Consider the following 27,939-nt stretch of genomic DNA (forward strand, 5'->3'; position numbering starts at 1 on the left):
AATCAGTTTATCTTTCATCTCTAGTGTATTCTAATTGTACACAAAGTCATGTTATTTGCCTCTGAAAAAAGGTTTCATGTAAGAAACAGACAAAAGACAATCCAAGTACAATTTTTTAATAAAGATAATTACAAAAGATGGAAAAATCAGCTCAGAAAGGCCAATTACTTCTTTAATAGATCAGTTTTTTGACATAATAACTCACATCAATTTTAAATACTATCACATAGAGCATGGTGGAGAAAAGAAATTTTGCTTCATAATTAGAAAACTCACAATAAAACTTGCCAAGAAAAACAAAAACAAAAAAAGGCCATTTTGAAAATAAATACAGTCCATGCCAAAGTAGTATAAAATGAAGCCAGAAGTCTTCAAAAAGAAAATTTTTTTCTTCCCATATTTTCTCACTCTTTTATGGTTTCTGAAATTGGTGAGACACTCAAATTCAAGGGTTGCTGAGCTGTTCTGATTTGGCTCTGTTAAAAGAGGCAACATAAAATATTAAAGTCCTGGAGGGTCATGCCAAGAAACATAGTGATAATGCCTTGAGTAAATTTTTGGAGTACTGACTAACTTAATCTTTCTAGTGAGTCTACAATCAATCTATTCCATGTTATCCTATAAAGGCTAGCACAGCCACAAAATTATACACAGCCAAGCATTTTTATATGCTTTCTGATGCAAATACCTCAATTATGACTTTGCCAAACACAGCTAAATTATGAACTGTGTTATACCAGCCCAGCGTTTAAATTTACCCATCTCGGGGCACCTGGGTGGCTCAATCAGTTAAGCATCTGACTTCCACTTGGGTCATGATCTCACGGTTCATGAGTTTAAGCCCTGAGTTGGGCTCTGTGCTGCCAGCTCAGAGCCTGGAGCCTGCTTCAGATTCTGTGTCTTCTTCTATCTGCCCCTCCCCAGCTCACGCTCTGTCTCTTGGTCTCTCTCAAAAATAAATAAACATTAAGAAAAACTTTTTAATTTACCCATCTCCCCACACCAAAAATAAAAAAATAATAATCACATATACAGAAATAAGAGTACCATGAAAAGATCACATGAAGTTAACAGCAAAAGGTCTGATACATTACGTACCATACAAATTGATTTAATGTGCAGTTATACATTACTAGTCTTTACCATTTTTTAAGGCAAGCTATGTAGGTAATAAACCAACAGACAACACAAAAACCCAGTTAAGGTGGCATATATTATCTTGTGCACCAATGAAGAGTAAAATTTAGAACACCTCATACAATTTACTGATGTTCTCAGTCATGTTCAGTCCAGCATGTCTCAGAAGTTTACACACATAACTAAAGTAAATGTATTTATTATTTTTATAGTATACAGAAATTACTAGATGAAAAATACAATTTACCCTTTGGTATCTGTTTTTTCACCACTACTGTCCTTGGATTTATCTTCTTCCTTAACATCTAAAAACAAAAATTGGGAAGAGATGAAAACTTATTGTAAAATAGAAAATGTATACATTTTAAAATATACCTTACTTAAAATATAAAAAGCTATCTTAGGGGCCTCTGGGTGGCTCAGTTGGTTTAGCGTTTGATATCTACTCAGGTCATGATCTCACAGTTCACAATCCCATAACGGGCCTGCTGCTGTCAAGCCTGTCAATGCAGAGCCAACTTCAGATCCTCTGTACCCCTCCCCCTACCTGCTTGGCTTTCCCCAAAATAAATAAATATTTTTTTAAAAAAGGCTGTCCTATACAATCTTACTATTCATGAATTCAATAACTATAAAATTTTTGTTTGGTGAAGGAGAGAGGTTCAAGGAGTCCATGTAACACAGACCCTGCCCTTTGAAGTTCTGTTCCCCTCGCAACACAGTATTATAGCTGGGATACATACTGTGGACAAATTCAGCCTACAGACATGAGCACAGCAGCACTGAGGGAGGCTGGGAAAGGCTACCACAAAGAAGTGACATTTGAGAGATGTCCTAAGAATGAATAGCTTTTGGGTGGGAAAAGGGATGGGGTATCTTGAACAGAGGAAAAACTTAAAAGGACTCTGAGGCAAGATGGAATTAGCAGGTTAGAAGGAAGAAATAACAGACCACTGGGACTGAAGTATTTGGAGAAGAGGAGAGAATTAGGTGAGATAAGCCCAAGACACAGCAGAGGCTAATCCTACTGCTTATACTATTTACTTTAACCCTCAATGTGTAAGAATTGAAACTCTACCATTTTAATAAAAATCAATAAAATAGTAATATTAATACTATAAACTCAAGATTACTAAAACAAATTAGCCCAAATGTGAATTCCTTCCTTAAAGAAGTATATAAATCAAAGTTGTGAAGTAATGACCTAATAATAAAGACACTGTGATTATACCCATCATCACTAAGCATTCTACACACACATTTCAGGGGACTGGTCCTCCTTATAATACAAACATGTGTATGACAATAAAGATGACATTTCTTTGGATTTCTGGCTTAATTTTGGATATATCGACTTAATAATTCAAATTGCCAAAATGGAACTGGGAAAGGGAGAAGGACAAAAAAATGGCCCCAACTTTCGGTTCTGACTATAGATTTTTAAAAATGTTTTCTATGATAATACTTCTTCATGTGCATGTAGGACAAGGGATTTTAACAATCAGAAGGCCTTCTAAAAAGAGCCCCACCACAAAATTATTTTTTTAAAAAGTTATCATTATCAGCAACAAACATTTTGAGGAGCTGGATACTGAGATTAATCCACTACCAGGCCATTAAGCCAGAGCAAAAGGTACTCTCTTTCAGTGAAAAGGGCAATGAAAGAAAAACAAGCAGCACCCTAGTAAATGTGTTTTACCATTTGGAAACAAACAAAAAGCACGAAAAACAAAGATTTTTAAAATGAGAAGAAACTTAAAATGAAAACCAGAATACATAGGAACTGTGAGAGAAATGAAAAATACTAGAATAATCCTACAGCTAAAGCAAAGTCCTCCTTACCTCAAACACAGATGGAATTTCTGGAGGTCAATCAGTACATAAGAGCAGACTGAAGCCAACATTGTGATACATTGGAAAGTTAAAGTTATAAAATGGTAGAGAATGGTAGCCTACAGAGGAGTGAATCACGAGTAAAAGAACAGAACTACAAGTGTCAGATATGCTGTGGAATCCTAACCTCTCTAGTAAAAAAGAAAAAGAACACGGTAGCCAGCCTATGCGTGTAACTTCAATATAACAAATAAAAGGAAAAGGACGCTGGCCCAGTATCTCTATCAGTTTTCTGCACACTACATGGTTAAAATTAACAGCCAACTAAAACCCATGCTATCACCATGACTTGTATACAGATATCAAGTATCCAATCAAGAGATGCACTGAGTGCTGAGAGCACAGATATTTAAGGTTTAGTGTTCCCTAGCTTTGAGCAGCCCAATCTAGCAAAGAGATACAAAAAATCCTGTAAGGAGGCACTATAATACAATGTGTTAAACAAAATGACCAAGGTATTGTGTAAGGGCTCTGGGAACTCAGATAAAAGATAACTGATTCTGGTAATAAATTCACCACATAGAGCACCATTTTGTCAAAAGACAAACTAACACAGCATTTTTAAAGTTAAGTCACTGGAGTATATATACCTCTTCTCCAACCCAGCTTCCAAATCCCTTATCTTTCCTCAGAGTTTTTATGTTTTCATCAAACAACTTCTAAAAATCTATTCTCCTAGCTTTTTCACAATGGTGAAAAACTAGTCTAAGGATAATATAGCTCTTCTTTTGTGTTTTATTCCCATCAAATAAGCTTTAGGTAATTAAAGATTATCTTAGAATCTCAGTCTGATAACAGACTACAATGGATCTCTAACTACTTGGTCTTCTCAGCCATTCTGTATCATACTGCAATGTTTGCTGTTTTATGTCTACTATGTCAGCAAGAGGAGGTAATAAGGTCTTCTATATTATGAGAGCAAATGTGACTAGTAACATTAACAGAGTCCTAAATAAAAGATTTAAGAGCTAAGCACCACTTACATTGGGGAAAAAAGGTCATCTATCTAGCACATACCCCTGTCTAGTACCTATTTGTGCAACGGACTTCAGGATCTTATAAAAAACATAGTGAAGCTCATTTTAAAAATTTACAGTTAAAAACAGCTTTACCAAAAAATAAATCTGACCTGCTTTTTTGTCCTCTGTTTCCTTCTTGTCTTCTTCAATTCTAGCTTTCTTTGCTCCTTTCTTATGATCAGCCACATTTCTACGACCTCCTTCTCCTTCATCCTCAGAATCCGAGAATTCTTCATCACAAGCTATCCGTTTGTCAGATGCTCGAACTAATTATATAAAGATTTTAGACAGACGTTGAAAACATTATTAATACCAAATGTTAGAATGTCTATACCACAATAACACACCATTATGCTATCACTCTAGCATTGAAAAATAAAGAGAATGAAAACTGGAAAGCCAAACAGAAGGTGTTTAATGTTATTCAACCTATTCTACTTTGGATAAATGGTATTACTAATTAATTCCCAAATATACATGATTTTATTTGATCATATTTGTAGTCACATGAACTAAAAACACTGACACTCAAATCAGGCTTAAGACATATGAAAGTTAAACTATGTAAGATGAACAATGGAAAAAAGGCCAGTCACAATGTTGTGCTTGGGAAGAGACCCACAGTTAAGTTCTCGGGCCGCTAAAACCTTCAAATTGTAGTGATGTTTTTAACAAACCAGAAAAATGTAGCAGAATACACATCAAGGCATTCTCTTACTAGAAATTCTCTTGTCTGGATCTTCTCCATCTTCATCTCCGCTGTCTTCATGAACAGCATCCTCTGGAATAGCTTGCATCTGGACGCCAGGTGCATGAGGTAACATGCGTAAATTTTCAAATAAACGCTGTCTAAATTACACATGCAAATATATTAGACAAAATTCATTTTCTTTCAAGTTCCTCTTAAATGTAACAGGAAACATTAAGCAAAAATTTTATCTTTTATCTGACTTAACCTAGGAGTTAAATCAGTAACATAGAAAAGCAGATATTTTAGACTATCATTATCCCATTCAATTCTCAAAATTTATAATGTAATACTATTGCATCCCCCATTTCACTGGTGAGAAAATATAAGCCTAAAGCCAAATTAACCTGCCAAATGTCACAAAACTAGTGCGTGGCAAAGAGAGAGGACGCAAACTCAGGCCCGTGTACCACAATAACCCTCTAAACACTTTGTTCTTAAGAGATAAAGCTTTATAAAAATGTTTCCAAAAATGAAAACTTCACTTTCATGTAAGGCAAGGAAGTATTTGCGTCATGAGGTCCATACATTTTCATGATCTCAGAAAAAAAAAACCAAAAAAACAAAAACCAGTAATCTTTTTTTTTTTTTTAAACATTTTTATTTCTAGGAGAGAGAGAGAGAGACAGCGTGAGCAGGGGAGGGTCAGAGAGAGAGGGAGTCACAGACTCTGAAACAGGTTCCAGGCTCTGAGCTGGCAGTCAGCACAGAGCCCGACGCGGGGCTCGAACCCATGAACCGCGAGATCATGACCTGAGCGAAAGCCAGACGCTTAACCGACTAAGCCACCCAGGCGCCCCCAAAAACCAGTAATCTTAAGGTTTCAAATGCTTCTGAATAAGACAAAGGAAATATCTGATATATAAAGCTAAAGATGTAATGTTTATCAAATCAATTTGATTTCTTACTTTATCTTTTCCATATATTCTGGAGTGTTCTGGTTTGTCATGTTTGAAGGACTAATATGCAGTTTGAAGTCCGGGCCAAAATACTCAAAGTAATCATTATATGGCAATTCTATTAAAAACAATAAAATAAAGTGACATATTAAAAGCTCAGTGTTCACACAAATCCATGCACAAAATCCAGATATAAGGTGTGAAATATTCCCCAAGAAAATGCTTAAAAGTGAACAGAAAGAGAATTTATTAAATGACTATTCTATTTACGTGGTTTTAGAATCCACTCTAACCATCCATCCATTTGTATATATGAACAGTTCCAACCAATAAAGATATCATAATAAGAATACTTACCATTAGGAATCTCACAGTCAAGGGCAACTGCAGTCTCATATGTCCAACATCGAGCAACGTTACGAATTGTGTATCCACCTCCCCCAAGCATCAGTAATGGTAAATTGAAAGTTTTTACAACTTCTACACATTTTGCATGACCTAAGAGAAAGAAGATCTGAGTAGCAACAAATCTAAATACTTTAGCAGATTGAAAAATAAGTTTTAAAAAGATAATAAATGCAGTTTTGCTCAACCGAAATGGCTTTTCTAAGCATTTAAAAAATATGTAAAAATTTCAAGAAATTTCTAGTCTAAAACTTTTTAATATTAACTTTCATGCAATGATATATAAAACATAAGATATAACTGGTTATTTTAGCAAGTAAAAGTTAAATATACATATGAATAGAGTATTTTTAAATTTACATATGAAGAAGTTCTGTGATAGGAAGATTCTATGTTCTTGTGAAGTTGTACAGGGGAAAAAAGTTACTAGGAAACATACACAATCTAAATTTTACCATTAGACACATACAAATTATGGAAAGCTGTAGAAAAAGTTTAATTGTGGGTTATGAGCTGTACTACAATTTTCTTATCTAAGATTATAAAATTAATATCTACTACTATAAGAAATACTTCAACAAGTTTCTATATGCAGAAATTTGAAAAGAAAGTAAACTTAATATACAAAATATTTCTTTGGATAAATGTAATATTTCAACAATCAATTATAAGTTACTACCAGTAATTTCTTTATTACTCGGGCATACAAATCAATCTTTAAAGAAAAAAAACCCTTCAATTATAAAAGAAAATCATGCTTACTGAAGAATACTTGGAAAAATCAAAACAGTACAAAGAAAAAGCTATCTAAAACTCTATCNAGAAAGAGGGGGAAAGGGTAAAGGTGAGGAAGAAGCCTCAGCAGAATCCACACTGTCAGTACAGAGCCTAACATGGGGCTTGATCCCATGAACCACGAGGTCATGACCTGAGCTGAAACCAAGAGCCTGACGGATGCTTAACTGACTGAACCACCATGTGCCCTTAAATATTTCCCTACAATCCCTTCTGAGTTAACAAGGTTTAATTTGGCACGCCTGGGTGGCTCAGTCGGTTGAGCGTCCGACTTTGGCTCAGGTCATGATCTCACGGTTCGTGGGTTTGAGCCCCTGCATTGGGCTCAAGAGCCTGGAGCCTGTCTTCAGATTCTATGTCTCCCTCTTTCTCTGACCCTCTCCTGCTCATGCTGTCTCTCCCTCTCTCAAATATAAATCAACATTATAAAGTTTAAAAATAAATAAACTGAAAAAAAATTAAAAAAAAAAAAAGAAAGGCAGAGATCACAATAGTAACAACATAAAGGAGGGTAGAAAGGAGATGGACAAGAGGTGACTGACTTTAATAGACCTGAGAAATCTAAATTGAAGCTGGCAGTGGAGAAAGCTTAGAATCAAGTTTAAGATTTGGGATTCCAAGTATCCTTATGCTTTATACCAGGAAAATTTTAACAGTCAGTTGAAATGTACATTAATGTAAGAATAAAGCACTATAGTTTATGATTATGAATGCTATTGCTTTTCCGTATGAAAGCATTAAAGCATTTTCAAAGAGCTAAGATAGGAAAATGTTCGGTTAATACCCATTTTGTACCAATATTAAGTAGATCATTTTTGGAAGATCATGTCTATTTTGAGGCCAACATATGGTTATCAACACAGTAAATCCAACATATGAAACTACTATTTGGCCATTGTTGACCTACCAAGAAAAGGGGCAATCATGTCTGTATGGTTCAACCTACTAAAAGCAGAATAGATTATACCGTAATTATAATGCTAACTGGTACAGAAGCAATCATAATATTAAATAAAGTAGCCTTTAATATGTGGATTTAGTATTTAATTCCATTTAAGCCAACAGTAATTTTGGAAAACTTCTATTTGAGAATTCTTCACATCTTATGAAGGAATTCAGCAGAACATCCATTTTACCTAAAAGTTCAAAAGGAAAACAACTACAAAATCATGTACAATAGTCATCATTACTGATCCCCATATAACAAATCTTAAGAACTTATTAAATACAACTTCAGATTTATTCTTATACTCTAGAAGTTCATTCTATGAGGGGGATCTTTTACTTTAGTCTGGACTTCTTATCGCAAGTTAATTTCAGCACTCGGTCAAATTTAAAGTTCTGGTGTGGTGCTCCTAATCTCCCACATCTTTTCTCAGAAAGTTACTTGAGAATGTGCACCACCAAAATGAGACAAAAATGAAGAGGAAGACAGAGGAAAGAGCAATGGGGGAGGGGAGGCATACAAAAGAGAAGCAAAGACCTCTTTGTTCTACCATATCTTTGGGGATACTCATCCAAACAGTAACAGATCAGAAGGCTAGAAGGTAAAAATGATGGAATACTTAATACATCTGAACATCTGAAGCTATTTAGACACTGGCAGTTCAGTAATGAGTAAAGAGAAAGCTAAGTAATAGAAAAATTGGGATAGAAAAACAAGTTATGCCAAAAAAAAAAAAAAATCTGATAACTGAAAAGTGATTTAATGTTAGTGACACTCTAAACAGTGAATGCCACAACCAAAAATTCTAGTATAAATACTAGATTTAAATTGTAAAAAATGAAGACATTGGAAGGGTGTGTGCATGTGTTGGGGACAAAGTGGTGAAAAAGAGCTAAATCTCTCTTCTTCCATGACAGGAAGTGAATAAGCACAGCTGAAATAGAAAGTAACAAAATTTGCATGTTGTATTTCTAGAAAGATAAACACCAGGGGTGTCTGGGTGGCTCAGTTGGTTGAGAGTCTAACTCTTGACCTCAGCTCAGGTCAGTCTTACGGTTTGTGGGATGGAGCCCCCGTTAGGCTCTGTGCTGGGGGCACGGAGCCTCCTTGAGACCACCCCCCCCACTCCCTGCACCTCCCCCCTATGTATGCACGCATGTGCCTTCTCTCTCTCAAAATACAGAAACTTTAAAAAAAAATAATAAAAGAAAAAAAAGATAAACACCAAAGGGAGGAACCAAAAACACTGAAAATGGCTGCTTTGGTTGGGATTGCAAGAAGCTTTATAGAAGTATTCATGTATGAATGTATCAACAAAATAAAACCTAATTTACTGAAATGAGATTAATTATAGTTAATGCATACATATATTCAACAAAACCCATGAAAAATACAAAGCACGTAGTTCTGTGTAAAAATTACAATGACAACTATTATGGGAAGTTCTTGGAAGAAAAAAAAACAAAATAAACCCAAAATATTTTCCTGGGACTATCATCCATTAAATTGCTTACCTTTGACTGTCAGATTGAAACAACCAAGCCTATCACCTGATAGTGAGTCAGCACCGCACTGTAGCACCACAGCACTGGGTTGATACATTTCCATCACTTTTGAGATAATCTATGTACAAGATAACAAAAATTAACATCTCTAAAAATATTTTAAAATTCCATTCTGATTTTATTTTTTAAGTAATCTCTGTACCCATCATAGGGCTCAAACTCTTAACTCCAAGAATAAGAGTCACATGCCCTCCTAACTGTGCCAGTCAGGTGCCCCTCCATTTTGATTTTGAAAATAGTAATACTTACAGGCTTAAATATCTGCCCATAGGACTCATCATCTATACCATCTCTCATTGGAAAATTGACAGCATAGTATTTGCCTTTTCCAGCACCAATATCCTAAAATATATATATAATTAAACAGCTCTTAGAGAATATTTCACAGTGAAAATACTTGACACGTTTATTAAAATGTTTCCTTACAAAATTGTCAAACCAGTTAACAACATCCCATTCTGAATTCATCTTTTAGGTTAAGAAAGGAATTAACACAGAAAAAGTACATATTCCAATATTAATGGACTGCATTATTATCCAATCTGGAATGGTTATTTTGGGGAGAACAGAAATTGAACATAAACAATTAAAGGCAATATTACATGAGACCAAGAAATTAACCAACAGAATATGTAAGACAACATTATGAGTAAAGCTATAGAAAATAAATATTGAGCCGAAAAAACCCTGCAGAACAATGGTCTCTATAATGCAGAATCCTTCTTGTGACTCATCATCTGGTGTAAGTTTATTTATGATGAAAGATGTTTTGATAACTGCAGATTAAAGCACCAAAATCTACTCTTTAATTGTGCTTAAAATAAATTTTGTTTCTACTTAAATATCACTCTAGGCATTAATACCTTCCCAAATGAAGCAAGAGAAACGGAGCTGGGCTCAGCAATGTAGACACACTTAAGATATATAAACACACACAACATATACGTATAAAGCACACAGAGATGCGTGTGTATAAATGTACCTTTGCGTGTGCATACATACATATATGTTCCTCAAAGAAATGGTACAGTATAAAAACTGCTAAAAAACAGTTCTTTAACTGCACACCAAAGGATTGGGGGCGACTGATACTCAGTTATTTTAAATTATGATTCAATATACCTGAATCCGTAGGATTACTAAACACTTGTATGCAAGTTCTCCCCTTATCTCTCACACAATAATCTGAGCTTGATTCATTTTAAAAACCAAAGTTTATCTTCAATACTAGAGTTATTATGAGCCAAATTCCAATGACAAGTAAATGGGATTACATATCTCTTCCCAACCAAATTTTTCTTAAAGAAATCTAAATGTTTATATGTAACCAAATGCAAATTATACAGATGTGGATAAACTAAACCACTGTGAATTTCTAAACTCCTGCATTAAAAACCAAATTCCTGGAATATACTTTGACACTAAGACTTCAGGATACAGAAAGTTGGTTGGCACTTCTCACTCCGGCCAAAAGTCTGGCAACTCAGAGCCACTGCCCTTGTAGCACCCGGATTTATCCCTTCCATTTCTTAATCCTCAACTACTACTCTATCATATCCTGTTTTCTTCGGCTTACGTTCCTAATCTAATAAATGCAAACAGTCTGAACAATGACTGAAGTTCAAAGTAGCCTTCTTTTCTAATTTAGAATAAATTGTCAGGTAGGAAAGGGAATGTTTATCAAATTAACATCCAAAAAGATACACACAAGTTTTATGAAACTCCAAATATACTATATGTATAATGACTGATCTTGATTTCCTTACAAAATTTTGGGGATACCTTTTATAATAACCAAAGGGAAAATATTACGAGGATATTTTGTATAGTGCATGTAGTATCTTAAATGAGTAAAAGATATTCAAAGTCATCCTAAAATCTTTTAAAAATACTCATTCTCAAAAATTTTCCAACAACTTCAAACAATCAGAATACCATCAGAAATTAAAACACAGGCTGCCTTTTCTGACATTATACTGAAAAGAGACTTTAAAATTTTTTAAACGTAATATTAGGAAGGCTTTTGCTGAATTTGCACTGTGCAGCAATGGCTGTAGACAAAGGAATTCTAGTAATTTAGAGCAAGGGTTCTCCAACTTTAGTGCAGAGAATCTGAGTTTCTGAGGCCTGACAATATGTTCCCAGAAGATGCAAATACTGCTAGTCTAAGGGTCATACTCTGAGGATCACTACTATGTAAGTTAAGACCAAGTGAAGAAAGGCACTGAAGAAGCTAACAAGCAAGGAACTGAAAATGTAAATTTACAATTTAAAAAGTCACATAATTTAAACCAAATAAACCACTGATGGTCTATTTATAAGTAAAGAAAGATTTCACCATCACACTCTTACTGAAAGAGCACCACCGTGTGGTCGCAAAAAGAAAACTCACATATTTAAAAAATAAGGCCCCTCTTCAAATTTCTGGTTGCTAAAATAAACTACATACCACAGATATTAAAAAAAAATCCTAATAAAATAATTTAGAACTAATGCTGAATGCCATACTAAGAGAAATTTCCCATATAATCCAGGCTGAATTAAAAACAGCAATTTAATTTTTTAATAAATTTCAACATGTATATAGTTTGGTTCAAGAAAAACTAGTGCTAAAAGAGGAAAAACACTTCAGGGAAGTTTGTAGAAATAAGATTTGACCAGTAGTTTTTACATTCATTAAAGAGCACCAAATGTAAGATAAAAATATGAGAGAAATAATTGCACTAATTTAACAGGCAGGCAAGATAAGCTATAGTATTCTTGCACAAAGTGGTATATACTACAAATTTCAGAAGCTTAAGGAAAAAGAGATTAGAATTAGACTTATTAAATCAAGAAACCATAAAAAGAACAGTACAAGAATCTAAAAAAGACTTATTTTCTTCCACGAATCTTCACAATCAAAGGTAATGTTGATTACTATCAAGTAGGTTTTGAAGATTCGGGGCAAGTGGGTGGCTCAGTCGGTCAAGCGTCCAACCGTGGCTCAAGTCATGAGCTCACAGTTCGTGGGTTTGAGCCCCACATCAGGCTCTGTGCTGATGGCTAGGAGCCTGGAGCCTGTTTTGTATTCTGTGTCTCCCTCTCTCTCTGCCTCTCCCTGACTCACACTCTCTCTCTTAAAAATAAATAAACATAACAATAAAAAAAGTTTAAAAAAAAAAAGTGACCCAGCAAAATAAAGTCCTCTCAGTTCTCACTAAATTTTTGTATATTCAACAAAAGTTAATTCTAACAAATGTTAGATAACATAAAAAATGACTCGATTCTGCATACATTTCAAATTAATGACTCAAGAACAGTATTAGTTTAGATACATAATTATTAGCTTCCTCAGTTCTCCTAATATTTATCTCGTAATATTTATTCAGACTGAATTCAGTCTTACCCTCAAATCTCCTGTTCCAGGAAAGTATTCCCCGTATTTATGGAATGATACAGTCATTACACGATCTGTGGTATAAAAAGCTTCTTCAACACCATCACCATGATGGATATCAATATCAATATATAAGACTCTTTGATGATACCTGAAAACAAAGCCATACGTTTTCAAAAGGTTTTAAGATGGGGAAGAACCACCATGGACTCAGAAAACCTATTTTTGAGTTCTTGCATTCCAGAATGTTTAATCTCTTTTCTTCCTTTACTACCAGCTTAAGAGACCAGTCATACACCTGAAGTTACAAATCTGAGCCTCAGATCTTTAAATCCTCTCTTTAGCCCCAATCTAGGCAAGAAAATGTATTTACTCTCCCTGTGAAATGTCCTACTCTACAGGCTGTAAAAACACAGCACATGTTTCTATACATTAACTGTAGATTACACTGTACTTCGGATTGTTACTTTAAAACCGCTTTCCAGTAAATTTTCAGGGTTATACAACAGTGGTTGGCAATCTATGGTTCATAGCCCAAATTTGGCCAATGGTGTCTTTTTGTGAAGCCTTGATATAAGAATAATTTTTATTTTAAATGGCTGAAAATAAAATTAAAACAGGAATATTTCAGGATATGTGACAATTAAGTGAAATTCAAATTTCAATGTCCATAAATAAAGTGTTACTGAAACATGGCTTCTTTGTTTACATATTGTCTATGGCTTCTTTTGTGCTTCAACTGCAGAGTAGAGCAGTTGCACCAGAAACCGTATCTGGTACTCTTGTCACTTCACAGCGCTGCTTGGAGCACGACAATCGTAGCGATACAGTTATAACCTGAATGCATTTTAAGAGCCATGTGTATCATCTTAATGTGACATCTTATTACTAGTACACCCCCATGTCAAAACAAGAGAAAAGGAAAGTGAACTTTGAATGTTATCCCTTTATGGCACTGTAACCTGAGGACTATCTGTTATTGAGTTTAATGGCAGAGCATTGTATTTATTATATAATCATACCACAGCTATGTTAAAGTAATATAAACTGACATTATCAAACTAAGCACTCTTAAGAATATTCTCAACTCACAGGAAAGTACCACTCAGCAAAGTTATATAATAAAAGTAGGATGTCTCATCATAGCAGAATTTCTTCACAAAAATAATAAAAAAGTTGTGAGCAAAGTGAGTTTCTAAGGGGATCGTAAGTGGCTTATCAACGGTCAATTAATGTCTGATCACATCTGTTAAAGAAATATGTCTAGACAAATACAGTTAAACTTGTTTAAGTATAGAAGCATGTGGGCAAGAATTGTTGCTCAAGAGATGAAGACCAAGAACCAACATCAACAGTGAATTAAAAAGCAAGGCAAATAATTTCCAGTGGTTTTCCTTGGCTCTCGATTACCTCACTGAAACATTTTAGTTGTTCATGTAAGGAGTCAATTCCAAACTTTAAATGACTGAACAATTAGCTTCTATGTATAGTATGCATGGTATCAACTACAACCAAGAACAGTTTCAGTATTGAGAAAAAACTAATTCACTACAATCTTAAGTGGAATCTAAGACATGTTACAACTGATAATAGTTTAATAAGAACTATAAATTTCCAAATTCTTAAGTACCTCCTCTATAGATATCACTCTCAAACTACAGTCAGGGGTAACTTTAACTGCTTTACTAATTTAGAGATGATTTTATCCATTAGTAAAGAACAAAGCCCCATTCCATGTGGAAGCTACGCAATTAGTTAGACTCATTCATAAAACAAATTTCCTTTAACACAAGGCTTCAAATATTTGCCTTCAAAAGTTAAAACTTACAGAATGTTAGAATACAAACTTCAGGATTATGTCATTTCTCATTAGTTGAAACTGTAACCCAAATCTAAATTGCTATACTATTTCTGGTATTTTTTAAAAGGATATTTACTGGGAGTTTTAGATATATATAGGCATCCCTGATCCAAGAAATGGGAAAATATCCTGTATTTCTAAAATGCTTTGTAATGAATCCATACAAGACTCACCACTGAACTACTTTTAACTACTGTTTACTTGAGGTTTTTTAAAATCATAGATTCATATTGTTTTAAACTTTTTTCATAAGAAAAATATCAACACAAATGAACTTACTTTAGTAACTCAAGGATGGCAAGTACAATATCATTAACATAACAGAATCCTGATGCTTCTGATTTCTTAGCATGATGTAATCCTCCAGCCCAGTTAACAGCCATATCAGTTTGTTGGCGGTTTAACTTCACAGCTCCAGCTAAAAAACCAGAGTAGATTTTCAAAGTGTTTAAAACAAAAAAATTAGTAGAACTAGACAAAAGCCCTATATGAAAGAGTATGTCAAATATAAAAGAGTTTAAAATTATAAAAAGAAAAAGATCACTGTTTAGGGCACTAACAGCAGTTTTTCCTTAGATAAATATTATTCTATAGCTGTGATACGATTAAATAAAGGTATATATGGAAAAGTGGTAACTAGAATGAGGTGAAGGAGAGAAATCTCTAAGTAAAAATATAACAGAAATTAAGAAACCAAAAAGTTCAAGTCATTATGACCATAAAACACAGGGATTGATTGACTGATTTTTTAAAGAAATAACTACATTTATTTATTTATTTTTCTCAAAGTAAGCTCTACACCCAATGTGGGGCTTGAATTCATGACTGAATTCATGATCAAGGGTCACATGCTCTACCCACTGAGTTAGCCAGGGGCCCCAAACATGGGGGTTATTAAAGACAACTGTACTCTATCATAAACATACAGACTGCTTCTGTTATTAAAATCCACTACCATTAAAACTTTTGCTCTAAACAAATAACCCAAAAGATACATATTAAGTTTAAGTCATTTTTTAAATTTAATTTCGAGAGAGAGAAAGAGAGAAAATGAGTAGGTGAGGGGTAGAAAGGAGAGAGAGGATCCCAAGCAGGCTGTGATGCCAGCACAGAGCTTGACGCAGAGCTTGAACCCATGAAATGTGAGATTTTGACCTGAACCAAAATCAAGAGTTAGATGCTTAACCAACTGAGCCACCCAGGTGCCCCTAGCCAATTTTAAAATCTGAATCAGGACACTTACCAACTGAGCCACCAGTTGAGAGCTGACAAAACTCAAAGAGTCCATCAAACACTGGACAATCCTCTCCAACATTAACTGTGAAAGACGGATTGCAGTTACAACCCCTTCTATGAATTAATGAAAGCTTTTCTTATAAAAACTTTACTTGATGCAATCCATAAAACACACATCTTGGTAGAAATCTAGTTTGTTATTTAAAAATATAATTTATCATTTTATCCAGGGTAATTAAAGCATTATATGTGAAACACCACCACCAAATCTTAGCAGGATTATTTATAGAACACCTCTGTTACAAAAAAAATTAATAGCAATCGAAATATAAAAACGTATTATATTTAATTAAAACATGGACTTTAATTAAGGCATTTCTCCTCAAACATACAGTAAATCAACCAAGATTCTGAAAAATTTAAGCAGTTCTATTCCTTTATAATTTACTTTCTCTACAATTCCTTACATGCACAGACCGTCCATAACTTTGAACTGTATTTTAGTGAGTATTAAAAAGATAAAGCAGCTAGTTGCCTACCCCATCTTAAAGGATAAGAATTAACTAAGTTCGTAACAGCCAGGGTATAGAAGAAAGGGGTATACAAAGTAAGTACAAGGAAGCAACACATAAAGATACATGACACAGTGCAATTTTAGTTCCTTAGTACAGACAGAACAAAAGGGACATATATGTGTATGACCCATTCTCAAGTCTCTCCCCACCTCTCAAATTACAACCTCTTCAAAAATAAGGGTAATTATTTTACAAAGCTTTGTATACCCTTAATTTAACACTATAATGAATGAATTTTTGTTTCTTACTGCCCAGATATAATCATAATATAATTCAGTGTTATGCATTAAATCAATCTTGTTAATTCATCTGTCCATCTACTCATGACTTTTAAGCCTGAATCTCCATCAAAACACAGGTATAAATATGTTCTACTTACGTTACAGCATTTTATTGAATAAATGAAATGATCTATAGTAGAAACGTATACAAAGTTCTATAAATGTATGAGATGTCTAGCAACTACACTTTAGTTACTGAAATTTTTCTTAAAAAAAAAAATCACTAAAGTCTATTAATAAAAACACTGATAAGAATGAATTCCAGCATCAAGTTTTAAAAAACTGTTCCAATCATTTTAGGATGACACTTTGCGTTATACTTTCAAGCCAGCCAATCACTAATAAAATACTTTATATCTATAAAATGCTTTATAGAAGAAAATCAAAAGTGTCACTAACAATGGGAAGGAGAAGATTATATATTACAATCCACATTAACTGAAGTACACAAACAGAAAATAAGAGATATATATACCAGGCTAAGACCAATCAAAGTATAATCACTTTTTTAAAACAGTAGGGGGGGAGCAAGGTCTCCTCACCAATACCCGTTCTCCCAAAGTTAACCAAAACAGAGCAGAGGAACACCCAAACAGCTCTTTGGCAGTTTAGCAAATCAACAGGTTTCAAGTAGAGTTTGTTTTTGTCTTTTACCAAGTAGCTTTAATATTTTTACACTGACTTTTCAAACCAATAATTAAAACAGTATTTAGATCGGGCAGAATACCTAGATTTGGATAACTTTAATTACAAGCTTCTAAAAGTAGTCATTTATATTTATGAATACTAATATATACTTTTAGCACAGAAACGTACATCTCTGCATCTGCTTACTATATTCAGACATATTATCTGGTCTTATTGAACGTAGAAATTTGATGTACTCATCACTGTGGTATTTTGTCATTTCCTCAGCAGTGGCTTTATGGGGCCTCTGTGAAGAAAAAAAAATGTCAGAATTGTGGAATTACAACTGGTTATAGAGTTATCAAACACAAAGTATACAATTTCCTCTAACCATCCTCTAAAAGAACTAAATTGGCTAGAACAAAATAAATTTCAAAGCTAATCCAAATTTACACACCTGCATTTTTAGGAAACCATATCAATTCTGAAGCTAATTTCTACTCCTTTAAAAGCATTAGACAGGTCTGGCCCCAACTATAAACTAATCAATCATTATTTTAGTGGACAAGGCTCAACACTTAAAAAATAAATCCATGCTGAGAAGAAACACTTTCTTTCATTTCCCATCATATACCTTCTATCATAAACCTGCTCTATATCCAGTGAGAATGAGACTCATTCTTAATTTTAAGTCTTTGTTCAGGATCTCTTCCTTTCCTTTGCCTATCCTAATTATCCCTGTTCCTAAGAGCTCAATTTTATTTATGACACACTTCTCCCAGAAGGTTTCCAGAAAGTCTTATCCAATCCTCTCCTCTAATAAATGTTTATATTTCAAAGAAAGTAACTGCTGTTAAGTCTTTCTTTTCTCCCCAAATAGGCAAGAATTGTGTCTTGCATTTGTTTGTATATACTCCCATCACTGCAAAAACATTTAAGGCAGTTGTATCTTAAACGTTATTGATATTCTGCATGCCCCCCTAACACACCATTCCATATGCTGATTTTCTACAAAATTCTTTTGTAATAATCCCAGGTCAACACTTCAGCAGCATAGCCAGATCTACCACTACTGTAACAAAAACATTTAGTATGCTAAACTGAGTTGTTCTCCAGAATGTAAAAAGGTGAGGTGTGGGAAACTTTTCAAAAATGGTGGAGGAACAGGGAAGAGAGAGGCTACAGTTCTCACACTTCCAGTTTTTTCTTAAGAATAAAACAAAAAGAGGAATTTGTTTTCTTCCAGACCTTTTCATCTGCTAAATGCCCTCCAAAGGGAGTAATAAAGTTTCAGAGTAGTAGATTAAAAAAAAAAATTCACTACTGAATATTTACCAAAAGGTATACTCACATATATTTCCATTTTTCTATATAAGCCATAATTTAGCAGCAAGTTGTGGGTCATGCGGATTCTATGAGGTTTCATGGGATGACCCTGTCCATAATAATAATTTCCAATATCACCTAAAATAGAAAAAGACACACTGAAAAAAAGAATCTTCACAATCTAAATTTATTTGTCATTAGTAGGCACTTACCACCCAAATAAACCTTAAATAATGCTTCTGAATTTTTCAACTTTCAAATTGTATTTGAAAACTAAGATACTATGTACACGTTTACATGTGATAAGTCCATTAATATATATTATGCTTATTTACAGATGAAGGCAAGCAAGCTTTCTGATTTTCAGTTTACCAAAATTTCTTATTTAGGATTAGTCCAATAAAATACTCTGTAATGACTTAAAAAAGTGGTTTTTGTTACTTAAATTGATAATTACTTTTCATATTCACTGGCAAATTCAGATGCCTAGGGTAAATACACTGAGTTTCACTGTTATTATTTAAAGATTTTACAGCAAATACTACTTCCTGAATATTTACTGGCATTCCAGAAATCCTTTAGTTAGTATTATGTAGGTTAAAACATTCCACACATCCTTATCACAGTCTGCAAGAGGAATTTTTGGTAAATGAAATTTAGATCGTAAATAAAGTTTTGCTCTGATTAAGACATACTCATGACATTTTTTTAAGTTAGTAAGGCTATCTTGTCTCATTCTTAATGATTAAAAGTTGTGACTGCCTGCCTATCTTTCCGTGACATCTTATATATCAATGTTTTAAAACTTATACATAAGGTTTATTTTAAAATGAGCAGGTAACATCAAAACCAGATTTTCATCTACCAAATTTCAATGAAATCTATTCTTTTAGATAAAGACTTGCGGCTTTATAATAAAAAAATATTAAGGAAACCTCTAAAAATATACTATTCTTCTAATGTAATAAGCACTTTTTGCAACAGCCTATATTAAATTAGAAATTATTTTAGTATTAATTCTAGTCTTTAAATAAATAATTCCAAAATTTTATTAGGACAGTCAGCCGATTTTAATGGTTTGAAGTTAATCATTTCAATATGAGTTTATATAAAAGCTAAGGATAAAGAGTACTATTTCCCTCCCTAACTTCAGGATCAAAAAAATCTTCCAAAATCCTGCCTAAACACACACCTTTTCTGGTTTAATGTAAACTGTGAACTCAAAAATGTGTTTCTCTCTTCCATATATTTGAGAGAATAGTCCAGGATGAGTATTCTTGTTTTATAACAGGCCTATTTCATAAGATAGCTATTTCTAAATACTACTACGGTCTGGTTTTGTTGGTACTATAACACTAAATAACTTAACTCATCTTCAATACAAACTGTCCTCTGAAAACAACATATACACATTCATTTGAAGGGAAAGCCACCTTTCTTAAAACAAGAGCCAACAACAAAGCTAAGACAATACAGACAAGTAGCTAAGCAAGGCTCTGGGGATATGTAACATTCCTCTGCATATATCCCTCACAATTCAGAGTCTATGTATGAAATAAACTACCTTTACAAAAGCACCGCATAAATTTCCTTGAAAGCAACCTGGTCTCAACAAATTCTTAATGTATGGAAAACCCACTAGAATCACAAAGCATTACATACCCAAATTAGTAAAAAGGAGGTTACTTCTAAATTATCATTACCAAGAGAGGCCAGGAGAGTAAGAATAAAGAAACTCGTCTTCACAGAACTTCCAAATGCCTGTCTAAGATTTCCTAAAATGAAATCTCTAACACCTATTTTAAGATCAAATAGCTCTAGTTATATATATATATACTGAGAGGCCAATGGAAAGCAACCAATAATCTAATATTAGAAAAGATGCCAATAACCTACAGAAGGGTGACTACAGTAGCAATTTCTCAGCAAGCATGTTTGAAAAAAAAATGATAGCAGCCATTAACATTTATTGAGTACTTACTAGGAGGTACTATTCTAAGCACTTCACATGTATTATCTGTTAATCTTCTCAATTAACCCTATGATGTAGGCATTATTTCTATTGTTCCTATAGTAAAGAAATGTGAGATGCAACTTAAGTCAGGTAATATTGCCAAAGTAAGCCAGAGAAGCTAGATTCAAATACGGACAGAGCAAGGCAGACAATCATAAGCAGCAGCTACTAGAAGAGCAATGACATTTACAGTCACTAGAAAGAAATGGTAGGGGAAAGCCTGGCAAGGAAAGGATATAGTATGGGATACAAATATTTTAATAAGGGCTTAGGCTCTTTGCTAATTTCAAGAAAACAAATGTAAGAAACTACCTATCTAATCCATCACTTTTTTTTTTTTTTACCAATAGTGTCCTCCAACTTTGTATGAACATACATAGCTTTCAACAAGTTTTCTCTGCTACAATTTAGGGGTCCCAGACCCATCAAAAATATGGGCCCTACCTAAATGACATATGTCCACAAGGGCAATCAAGCCAAAGATAGTGTTATTTGCTTTGCCAAGAATTCTCCCAAAATGTAAGGGGGTTAATAAAAGAACAAATCTTCCAATTCCTTCTGGTTTAATCCTTTATCTCAAAATTCTCAAGGCTGCTTTATAGCCATTAACTTTTCAATAAACATAAAATGTCCTTTCTTAGTTTTAAGAACCTACAAATTCCACTCATCTAAGTGGTAATATAACTTGGACATTTTAAATGTTATCTTGATTTTCATCAAAATACATAAAAATGCTTTACCAATGAAGCAAACATGAGAAAAATTAGCTCAAAGTGGTTGCCTGAACACAATAATCGTTAACACAAAGAAATCATAATTAGCTTTATCTGCAAAGTTTTAGCAACCGTTCAACTTTTCAAAATACGCGATCAGGATGAAATGGATACTAAGATCTACATTCTCTCACCTAAAGTACTTGAGACCAGATGTATTTTAGATTTTTTTTTCAGGTTTTATTAATGTAGTTGTTATACCTTTTATATGTTATGTGATATCCTGGGATCTACACAGCAGCCTATAATCAAACATTAGTATTTTTGCAGTAAAAACATGTAAATATTCACAATATGCAGAATAAAGATTATAAATATTAATTCAGATAAAGCTTTTGATTCCAGATGAGTTACAAAATAAAAACAAAAACAAAAAAACAGAGGAAGTAAGAAAAAGCTACAGTATTATTTTCATCTTCCATGCACTACTTAGTCCACTGTTTTTGACAAACTGGCCAATGGCTTCCATAATACTGCTTCTCTAGGATTTTACTCCTACTCAATAGCCACTCCTCCACCAACCTTTAAATATCAGGAGTTTCTGAAGTTCATTCATTCATTTAACAAAATCAAGAGACTACCATGTGCCAAGCAATAATCTAGATGCTTGGATAAGTCAGTGAACAAGAGTGCTGCCCTAAAAATATTCTCCTAGGAATGAGTCACTTAACCTGTTCAATCTAAATAGAAACTTAGGAATCATCCTTTATTCTGTATCACCATTAACCAGCTCCAGCTCCATTTCCAATCCACTAACAAGTTCTTTTTACTCTCAAAACCTCTCTTAAATGTGTCCATTTCTGTCAGCCACAACCATTAGATTTTATGTGGACCAACACACATTCAATTCTTGCTTTCAGTCTTCGATTCATCACTCTTTACCATCCTTTCTCCACTTAATGAGTTCTATTTAAGAACCCTCAGTGGTTTTCTATTCCCTGAATGAAGTTAAAATCTCTTAGTACAAAGTCTTGTGTGGTCTGGCCCTTTACTACCTTGCCCTGGCATCCCATGATTACCCTATATCTTCTCTTTTGTTTAGTGTGCCAAATCCTCTCTAAGTACTTGGCCTTTGTAGTTTTCAATGTCTTACATAGGAAAACTCTCACTTTTTTTCCTAATGTTTTTTAATGTTTATTTTTTAAAGACAGGGACAGAGCATGAGCAGGGAGGGGCAGAGAGAGTGGGAGACAGAGAATCTGAAGCAGGCTCCAGGCTCTGAGCTGTCAGCACAAACCCACAAACCAGGAGATAATGACCTGAGCTGAAGTCAGATGCTCAACCGACTAAGCCACTCAGGTGCCCTCATAGGAAAACTCTTTTAAAAGTGGCCCATTCTCTTCCTTCAGGCCTTCCTTCTCTGAGTACCCTAAAAGGCTCGCACTTGTACTATCTAGTATACGGTTTTTATTTCCTTCTTAGGACTTAAATAAGCTTTTGCCTACCTGGCACACAAATATTAAACCCATTTGATATTTCTATCTGCTTTCATGAACAAGTACAAGCCAACTGCTATGGAAATAGAGAGGAATAGGACTTATTAACCAGTACAAATATCCTTATTAAACTTTTAAATCTAATCTCATTCATATTTCAATGCTATTATCATTCCCTAAGAGATTACCATTTCCAACTATTTCCTTAAATATTTATCAACAAAATCATTTGCAAGTTTTTGTTAAGAAAAACAATTATTAATACTTTTTTTTTTTTTTTTGGTAATAAAAGTTTTTTTTTCATTTATTCATTTTGAGAAAGAGAGATCNTTTTTTTGCAGCTGTGTAAGGAGTTCCACTCTAGCATAACCAAAAGGTACCTTACCCTGTAAGGTATGGAAAGCCCACTGGAATCACAAACCATCAAGTACCCAAATCTTTTAGGTACCAGGTATTGACTGACCTTCTTGGACATTAAAACTAGTCAATGTGGTAAAGGATAAGGGGTGGACTGGGTCAAACAGGGATCCAAATCTATTTTCAAATGTAATATAGACAAAATGCCACCCATTCTACCTGCCTGTAACTCAGATTGGTTTTAAGACGCAAAGAGAATCTTGGAGGAGGGAACTTGTGATGAGCACTGGGTGTTGTATGGAAACCAACTTGTCAATAAAACTATTTAAAAAAAATATATATATATATACATAAACTAGAAAAAAATTTAACAAAGAAGCAAAGAGAATCTTATATGAAAATGCTCTATCCATAAAAATGAGATACTAATCATTTATTCATCCCCAATAATTAGAAAAACCTTTAATTTTTATTTAGATGGTAGAGGCATGGACATAAACAAAACAGACAAAACTCTGTCCTCAGAAAGCTTATATTCAGTGAGGTGGACAAAATATAGGTGATAGAAACAACATAACATGACAATAGGGAGAAAAGCAGTAATGATGATTAAGGTAATAGGGAAGTGTCTCATAAAGTGAAATTTTAAGGAAATAAGTAGTAAAGAATGGCTGGAGGAAGAGGATCCAAGTATAAGAAAAACTGTTTTATTTAAGCATTACACTATACTATGTTTAATAATGATGGGCAATTAGGACTACTGGTATTTACAAACTGCCGCTGTAATTCATTCGGCACTCTGATTTGCTGATTACCTATTTTAGAAAAACTGATTACCTATTTCATGGATAATATTTATACATATTTATACTACAGCTAAGAACCCATGCAGTTTTATTAAAGGCTATCTATCAAACAAAAGGCTTTGGCACCACTGTTAACAAATAAAAGTCTAAGAAAATCTGTCAATAGTTGGCTGCCAAATAGAATTCTTAGGGAGTATACTGGGAGGTGAAATCTTGATAACTTTTATATTCTATCTTTGTATAGTGGTGCGTGCTTTTATTGAGCCACCTGTCTCCAAAATTTCTGATGCACACTATCAAGAGGAAAATAGCACACAAAATATACATCCAATTATGTAAGTTATGTATATATACAACCCTATTATACCATATACATTGTAAAACAGGCATTAAATGTGACTTGCCTAAAGCTTGATTCAAAAAGCACTTTTAACATTTCTAGATAGAGTGTAATAAAATGCATTGTGGGGTGCCTGGTTGGCTCAGTCGGTTAGGTGTCAGACTCTTGATTTGGCTCAGGTCATGATCCAGCCCACATGGACTCTGTAGAACGGACCCTGCTTGGGATTCTCCCTCTTTCAAGACAAATAAACTTAAAAAAAAATAAAATATGAGTATCATAAATAGGGCCTAGCATACCTTGGTTTGCTAATTTCATTAAGTACAGAAATCACATCATTTTAAAGTCACAAAGGGAACTCACTTACTAGCTATGTCATTTTACAGAGTATCCACAAGCTTGCAGTACATACAAGATGACCAAGATCTAGAAATGAGTTTTTGGAAACATGGGTCAATTGCTGCAGTTTCCTTAAATGTTTAAAGATACCTCATCCATCAGTGCTTGAATGTTCACCTGGAACTAGCATTCCAGTCATTTAAAAGGTGTAATACTGAACACTATAAAGCCTACAGAGAAAAATACATGTCTTTAAGAAGTCTCTTTCGGGGCGTCTGGGTGGCTCAGTCCGTTAAGCGTCCGACTTAAGCTCAGGTTATGATCTCATGGTTCGTGGGTTCGAGCCCCGCGTTGGGCTCTGTGCTGATAGGTAGCTCAGAGCTTGGAGCCTGTCTTCGGATTCTGTTGACTCCCTCTCTCTCTGACCTTCCCCTGCTCACGCTGTCTCTCTCTCTCTCTCAAAAATAAATAAAACATTAAAAAAAAAGTCTTTTTCATTTGTTAGATATTCTGTTGCCAAGAGTGTGCCTAATGGTCCCACTAAGCCTAAAGGTAGGATTCCTATGATTATAGAATTCGCTTCACTCCTGCCTTCTACCTTCTTTACCAATAAAGCACCAAATAAAAGCAGCTAATTTAGACTAGCAGATTTTTAGTTTCAATCCAGTCCACACTTATTTTACCAAATAAAAGCAGCTAATTTAGACTAGCAGATTTTTAGTTTCAATCCAGTCCACACTGTATACCTCCAAGTCTCCCCATTCTTCAGTGTAGAAGCTGCTTTACCTTTCTCTTTCCTCACAGTTAGAAAAAGAAAAAATTACCACTACCTTTATAAGGTGACAAAATAGGGTTTTGGGGGGATAATGAGAATACAAGCTTTTGGAATTAATTGTTCAAAGCTTAGTATATATACTATCATGTACTAATAATTAGCATAATGATACCCAACCAGCTTAATAGTTTCTCCAAAACATTTTATTAGCACTCTCCCTGGACAAAAACCCAAAGACTATTCCAAATGAAAGCAACTAAAAATTCCATTCTGAAAATGAGGTAAGAGCCTTAGATTTCCAAAATCTCAGTTATACAACTGGTGTTGGTCATCAGGTAAAGCAGTTGAATGGTCTACAGTAAAGTGTTAAGTGACACTCATGAGACTTGAATATTTCCACTCTACCTATCAAGTCCCGCATCCTGCCCTTGGCATCCCCGTCCCTCAGCAAAGGCTCATCACAAATGTGCCCAGAAACAAACAACTGTTCTTAAAACTGCTACTTAAGTGTACCTCCTGGCTCTACAATTCAAGTCTGATGACAAAAAGTTATAAGCAGCTTCATCAGGGCCAATCACGGTCAACAGCAACTAACAGCTACAGAAAGAGTCTCAGCACTGGTTTCCCCAGCTTGTTAAACCTAAGAAACAATATCATTTTAAAAATTAACTCCAGCAGATGGTTATTCACTTTCCAATCTGATCATGGAATGCAGGGCAAGGGTTTTGCCAGTGACTCAAAATATGCATGAGTTTTTGAAGAATGATCATTAAGACATATAGTTCATATTAAAATTAAAATGCACTCCTATCTCTACTCCTCCAGGATGGGATATTTTCAATTTGTATTACACATCTATCAATGCTCTCAAAAAATATTTTACACCACAGCTGTTAACTACTTAGTACCCTAGTAGGTACTTAGGTACTAGGTATTTAGTACCTAGTACCATCAAATATCAGACAATCTAGATTTCTTCTGTTATGACTTTCAGTTTTTCCACAAATGACACAGATAGTCATTTTATATAATCAGGCATTAAAAGATTCATCTTTGCTAACTGAAGTAACATGGTACAGCCATTTTCAAATTAAAATCAGATTCATTCTGAACCAGACCTTGGTTCAGATTTTTGTAATAAAGATATAATACACCATATGTAGGAAACCACTTCCAAGATTTGATCTGCTTCAGACAGATCAAATAGGACTCGCAGGTCATTGAGCCTACCTTCTTTGTTAAATTTTCAAAATCCTTCTGTGGAAATAATCCACCAGTAACTATTTACCGTTAATGTCTTTGTGTAATGTCTCTGCTCAGATCTCAAGTTAAAGAACTCCTAAAATTTAAGGTATCTGACTTCTGTATTTTACTGTAACTCAAGCTCAAGCTTACCTGCTTATTCAGGACTTCCGCACCACTCCTCAAAGTTTTCCTACACCAAAACTCCCACCACCTAGTAACAGCTTTCACAAGATGCCAAAGCTCTCCTAAACCTCTAAAGCAGGGTGTATTTCTTGATCGAACAAAGAGCAACAAAGAAGTGGGTGGTAACCGCCTCTCGCAGAGGCAAGCCAGGACCCATCGAGTCTCATCTACGAACACAAGCAGTAACAGCTCCCTTTCCCTAGCACCGTCGTATTTCCCGCGAAGACTAACTACCTCAAACTCGAAAACCGCAATTTTTATCGAGGAAGTGAAGCCTTTTCGTTTGAATCCTGAGAAAGTGGCGCTCAGAGAACCGGGCGAACAAAGGAGAGGGATGGAGCCCCGGCGAATCCGCAGAGTGAGTGTGCCCCAAGGCGTACCTGGGCCCCCACCCTCAGTANTCCCCCTTCCCGGCCTCTCACCATCGTAGTAGTAGCAGACTTTCTTCTTGCCGCCTCCCTGACTGTACGCCATGGGCTCCCCGGCCACCGCCGCCTCCGGGCTCCGGCTCCTCCTCCTGCTGCTGCTGCCGCCGCGGCTCGGCGGGGAGAGAAAAGGGCTGGGGCGAAGGTGGGGGTGGCAGTCCCGAGGGAAAGGGCCGGCCGAAGGGAGGAGAGGAGGGGGCGCCGGGAGGACTCGGTACCGCCCGGCCGAGGGGCCGAGAGCGCGGAGCGGGGGGTGGCAGCGGCGCCAACTCGCGACACTGGGGAGGGGGAGGGGGCAGCCAAACCACCTCCGGAGGCCGAGGGGAGGTAGGACGCGTCCACTGTGGCCTTCGCGGGGGGTAAAAGGGGGTCCGACTAGAAAAAGAATATTTGTCAGCCTTGTGATAAGAGGCTTTCTAATGATTAATACCTTGCAGAGGGTGGCGCCAAATGCAGCAGCGAAATGAGAAAAAAGGTCAGGCTGTCGCTCCAGAAGTAGATAAAGGGAGTGTAAAGCCGGGCCAGCGCTCTCCCCTTGCGATCTTCGCACGGTG

At 35.1% G+C, this 27,939-nt stretch overlaps 1 protein-coding gene across 1 annotated transcript; it reads right to left on the reverse strand.

The window, feature by feature from the left end:
• Positions 1-100: 100 nt before the first annotated feature.
• Positions 101-27,590, reverse strand: HDAC2 (histone deacetylase 2). The gene is made up of 14 exons (XM_077780072.1): positions 27,383-27,590; positions 18,718-18,830; positions 17,556-17,673; positions 15,891-15,965; positions 14,927-15,065; positions 12,796-12,937; positions 9,657-9,749; positions 9,357-9,465; positions 6,054-6,194; positions 5,706-5,814; positions 4,768-4,898; positions 4,160-4,315; positions 1,385-1,442; positions 101-476 (listed from the first exon to the last, which is right to left on the reverse strand). Exons 1-14 carry the CDS (start codon positions 27,432-27,434, stop codon positions 446-448), a joined length of 1,467 nt encoding a protein of 488 aa, XP_077636198.1. The 5' UTR covers positions 27,435-27,590; the 3' UTR covers positions 101-445.
• Positions 27,591-27,939: the final 349 nt, after the last annotated feature.

Source organism: Crocuta crocuta, unplaced genomic scaffold (genome assembly GCF_008692635.1).
Source record: "Crocuta crocuta isolate KB4526 unplaced genomic scaffold, BGI_CrCroc_1.0 scaffold147, whole genome shotgun sequence".
Classification (NCBI taxonomy): domain Eukaryota; kingdom Metazoa; phylum Chordata; class Mammalia; order Carnivora; family Hyaenidae; genus Crocuta; species Crocuta crocuta.

Bases quoted from the DNA above. Each gene is read 5' to 3' on its own strand.
- HDAC2 (XM_077780072.1), bottom strand. From the start codon at position 27,434: ATGGCGTACAGTCAGGGAGGCGGCAAGAAGAAAGTCTGCTACTACTAC. The intron at 5,815-6,053 runs GTAAGTATTCTT...TGTTTTTAATAG, and splicing joins TGACTGTGAGATTCCTAATG to AATTGCCATATAATGATTAC. The intron at 4,899-5,705 runs GTAAGAAATCAA...TGTGTAATTTAG, and splicing joins GAATATATGGAAAAGATAAA to ACAGCGTTTATTTGAAAATT.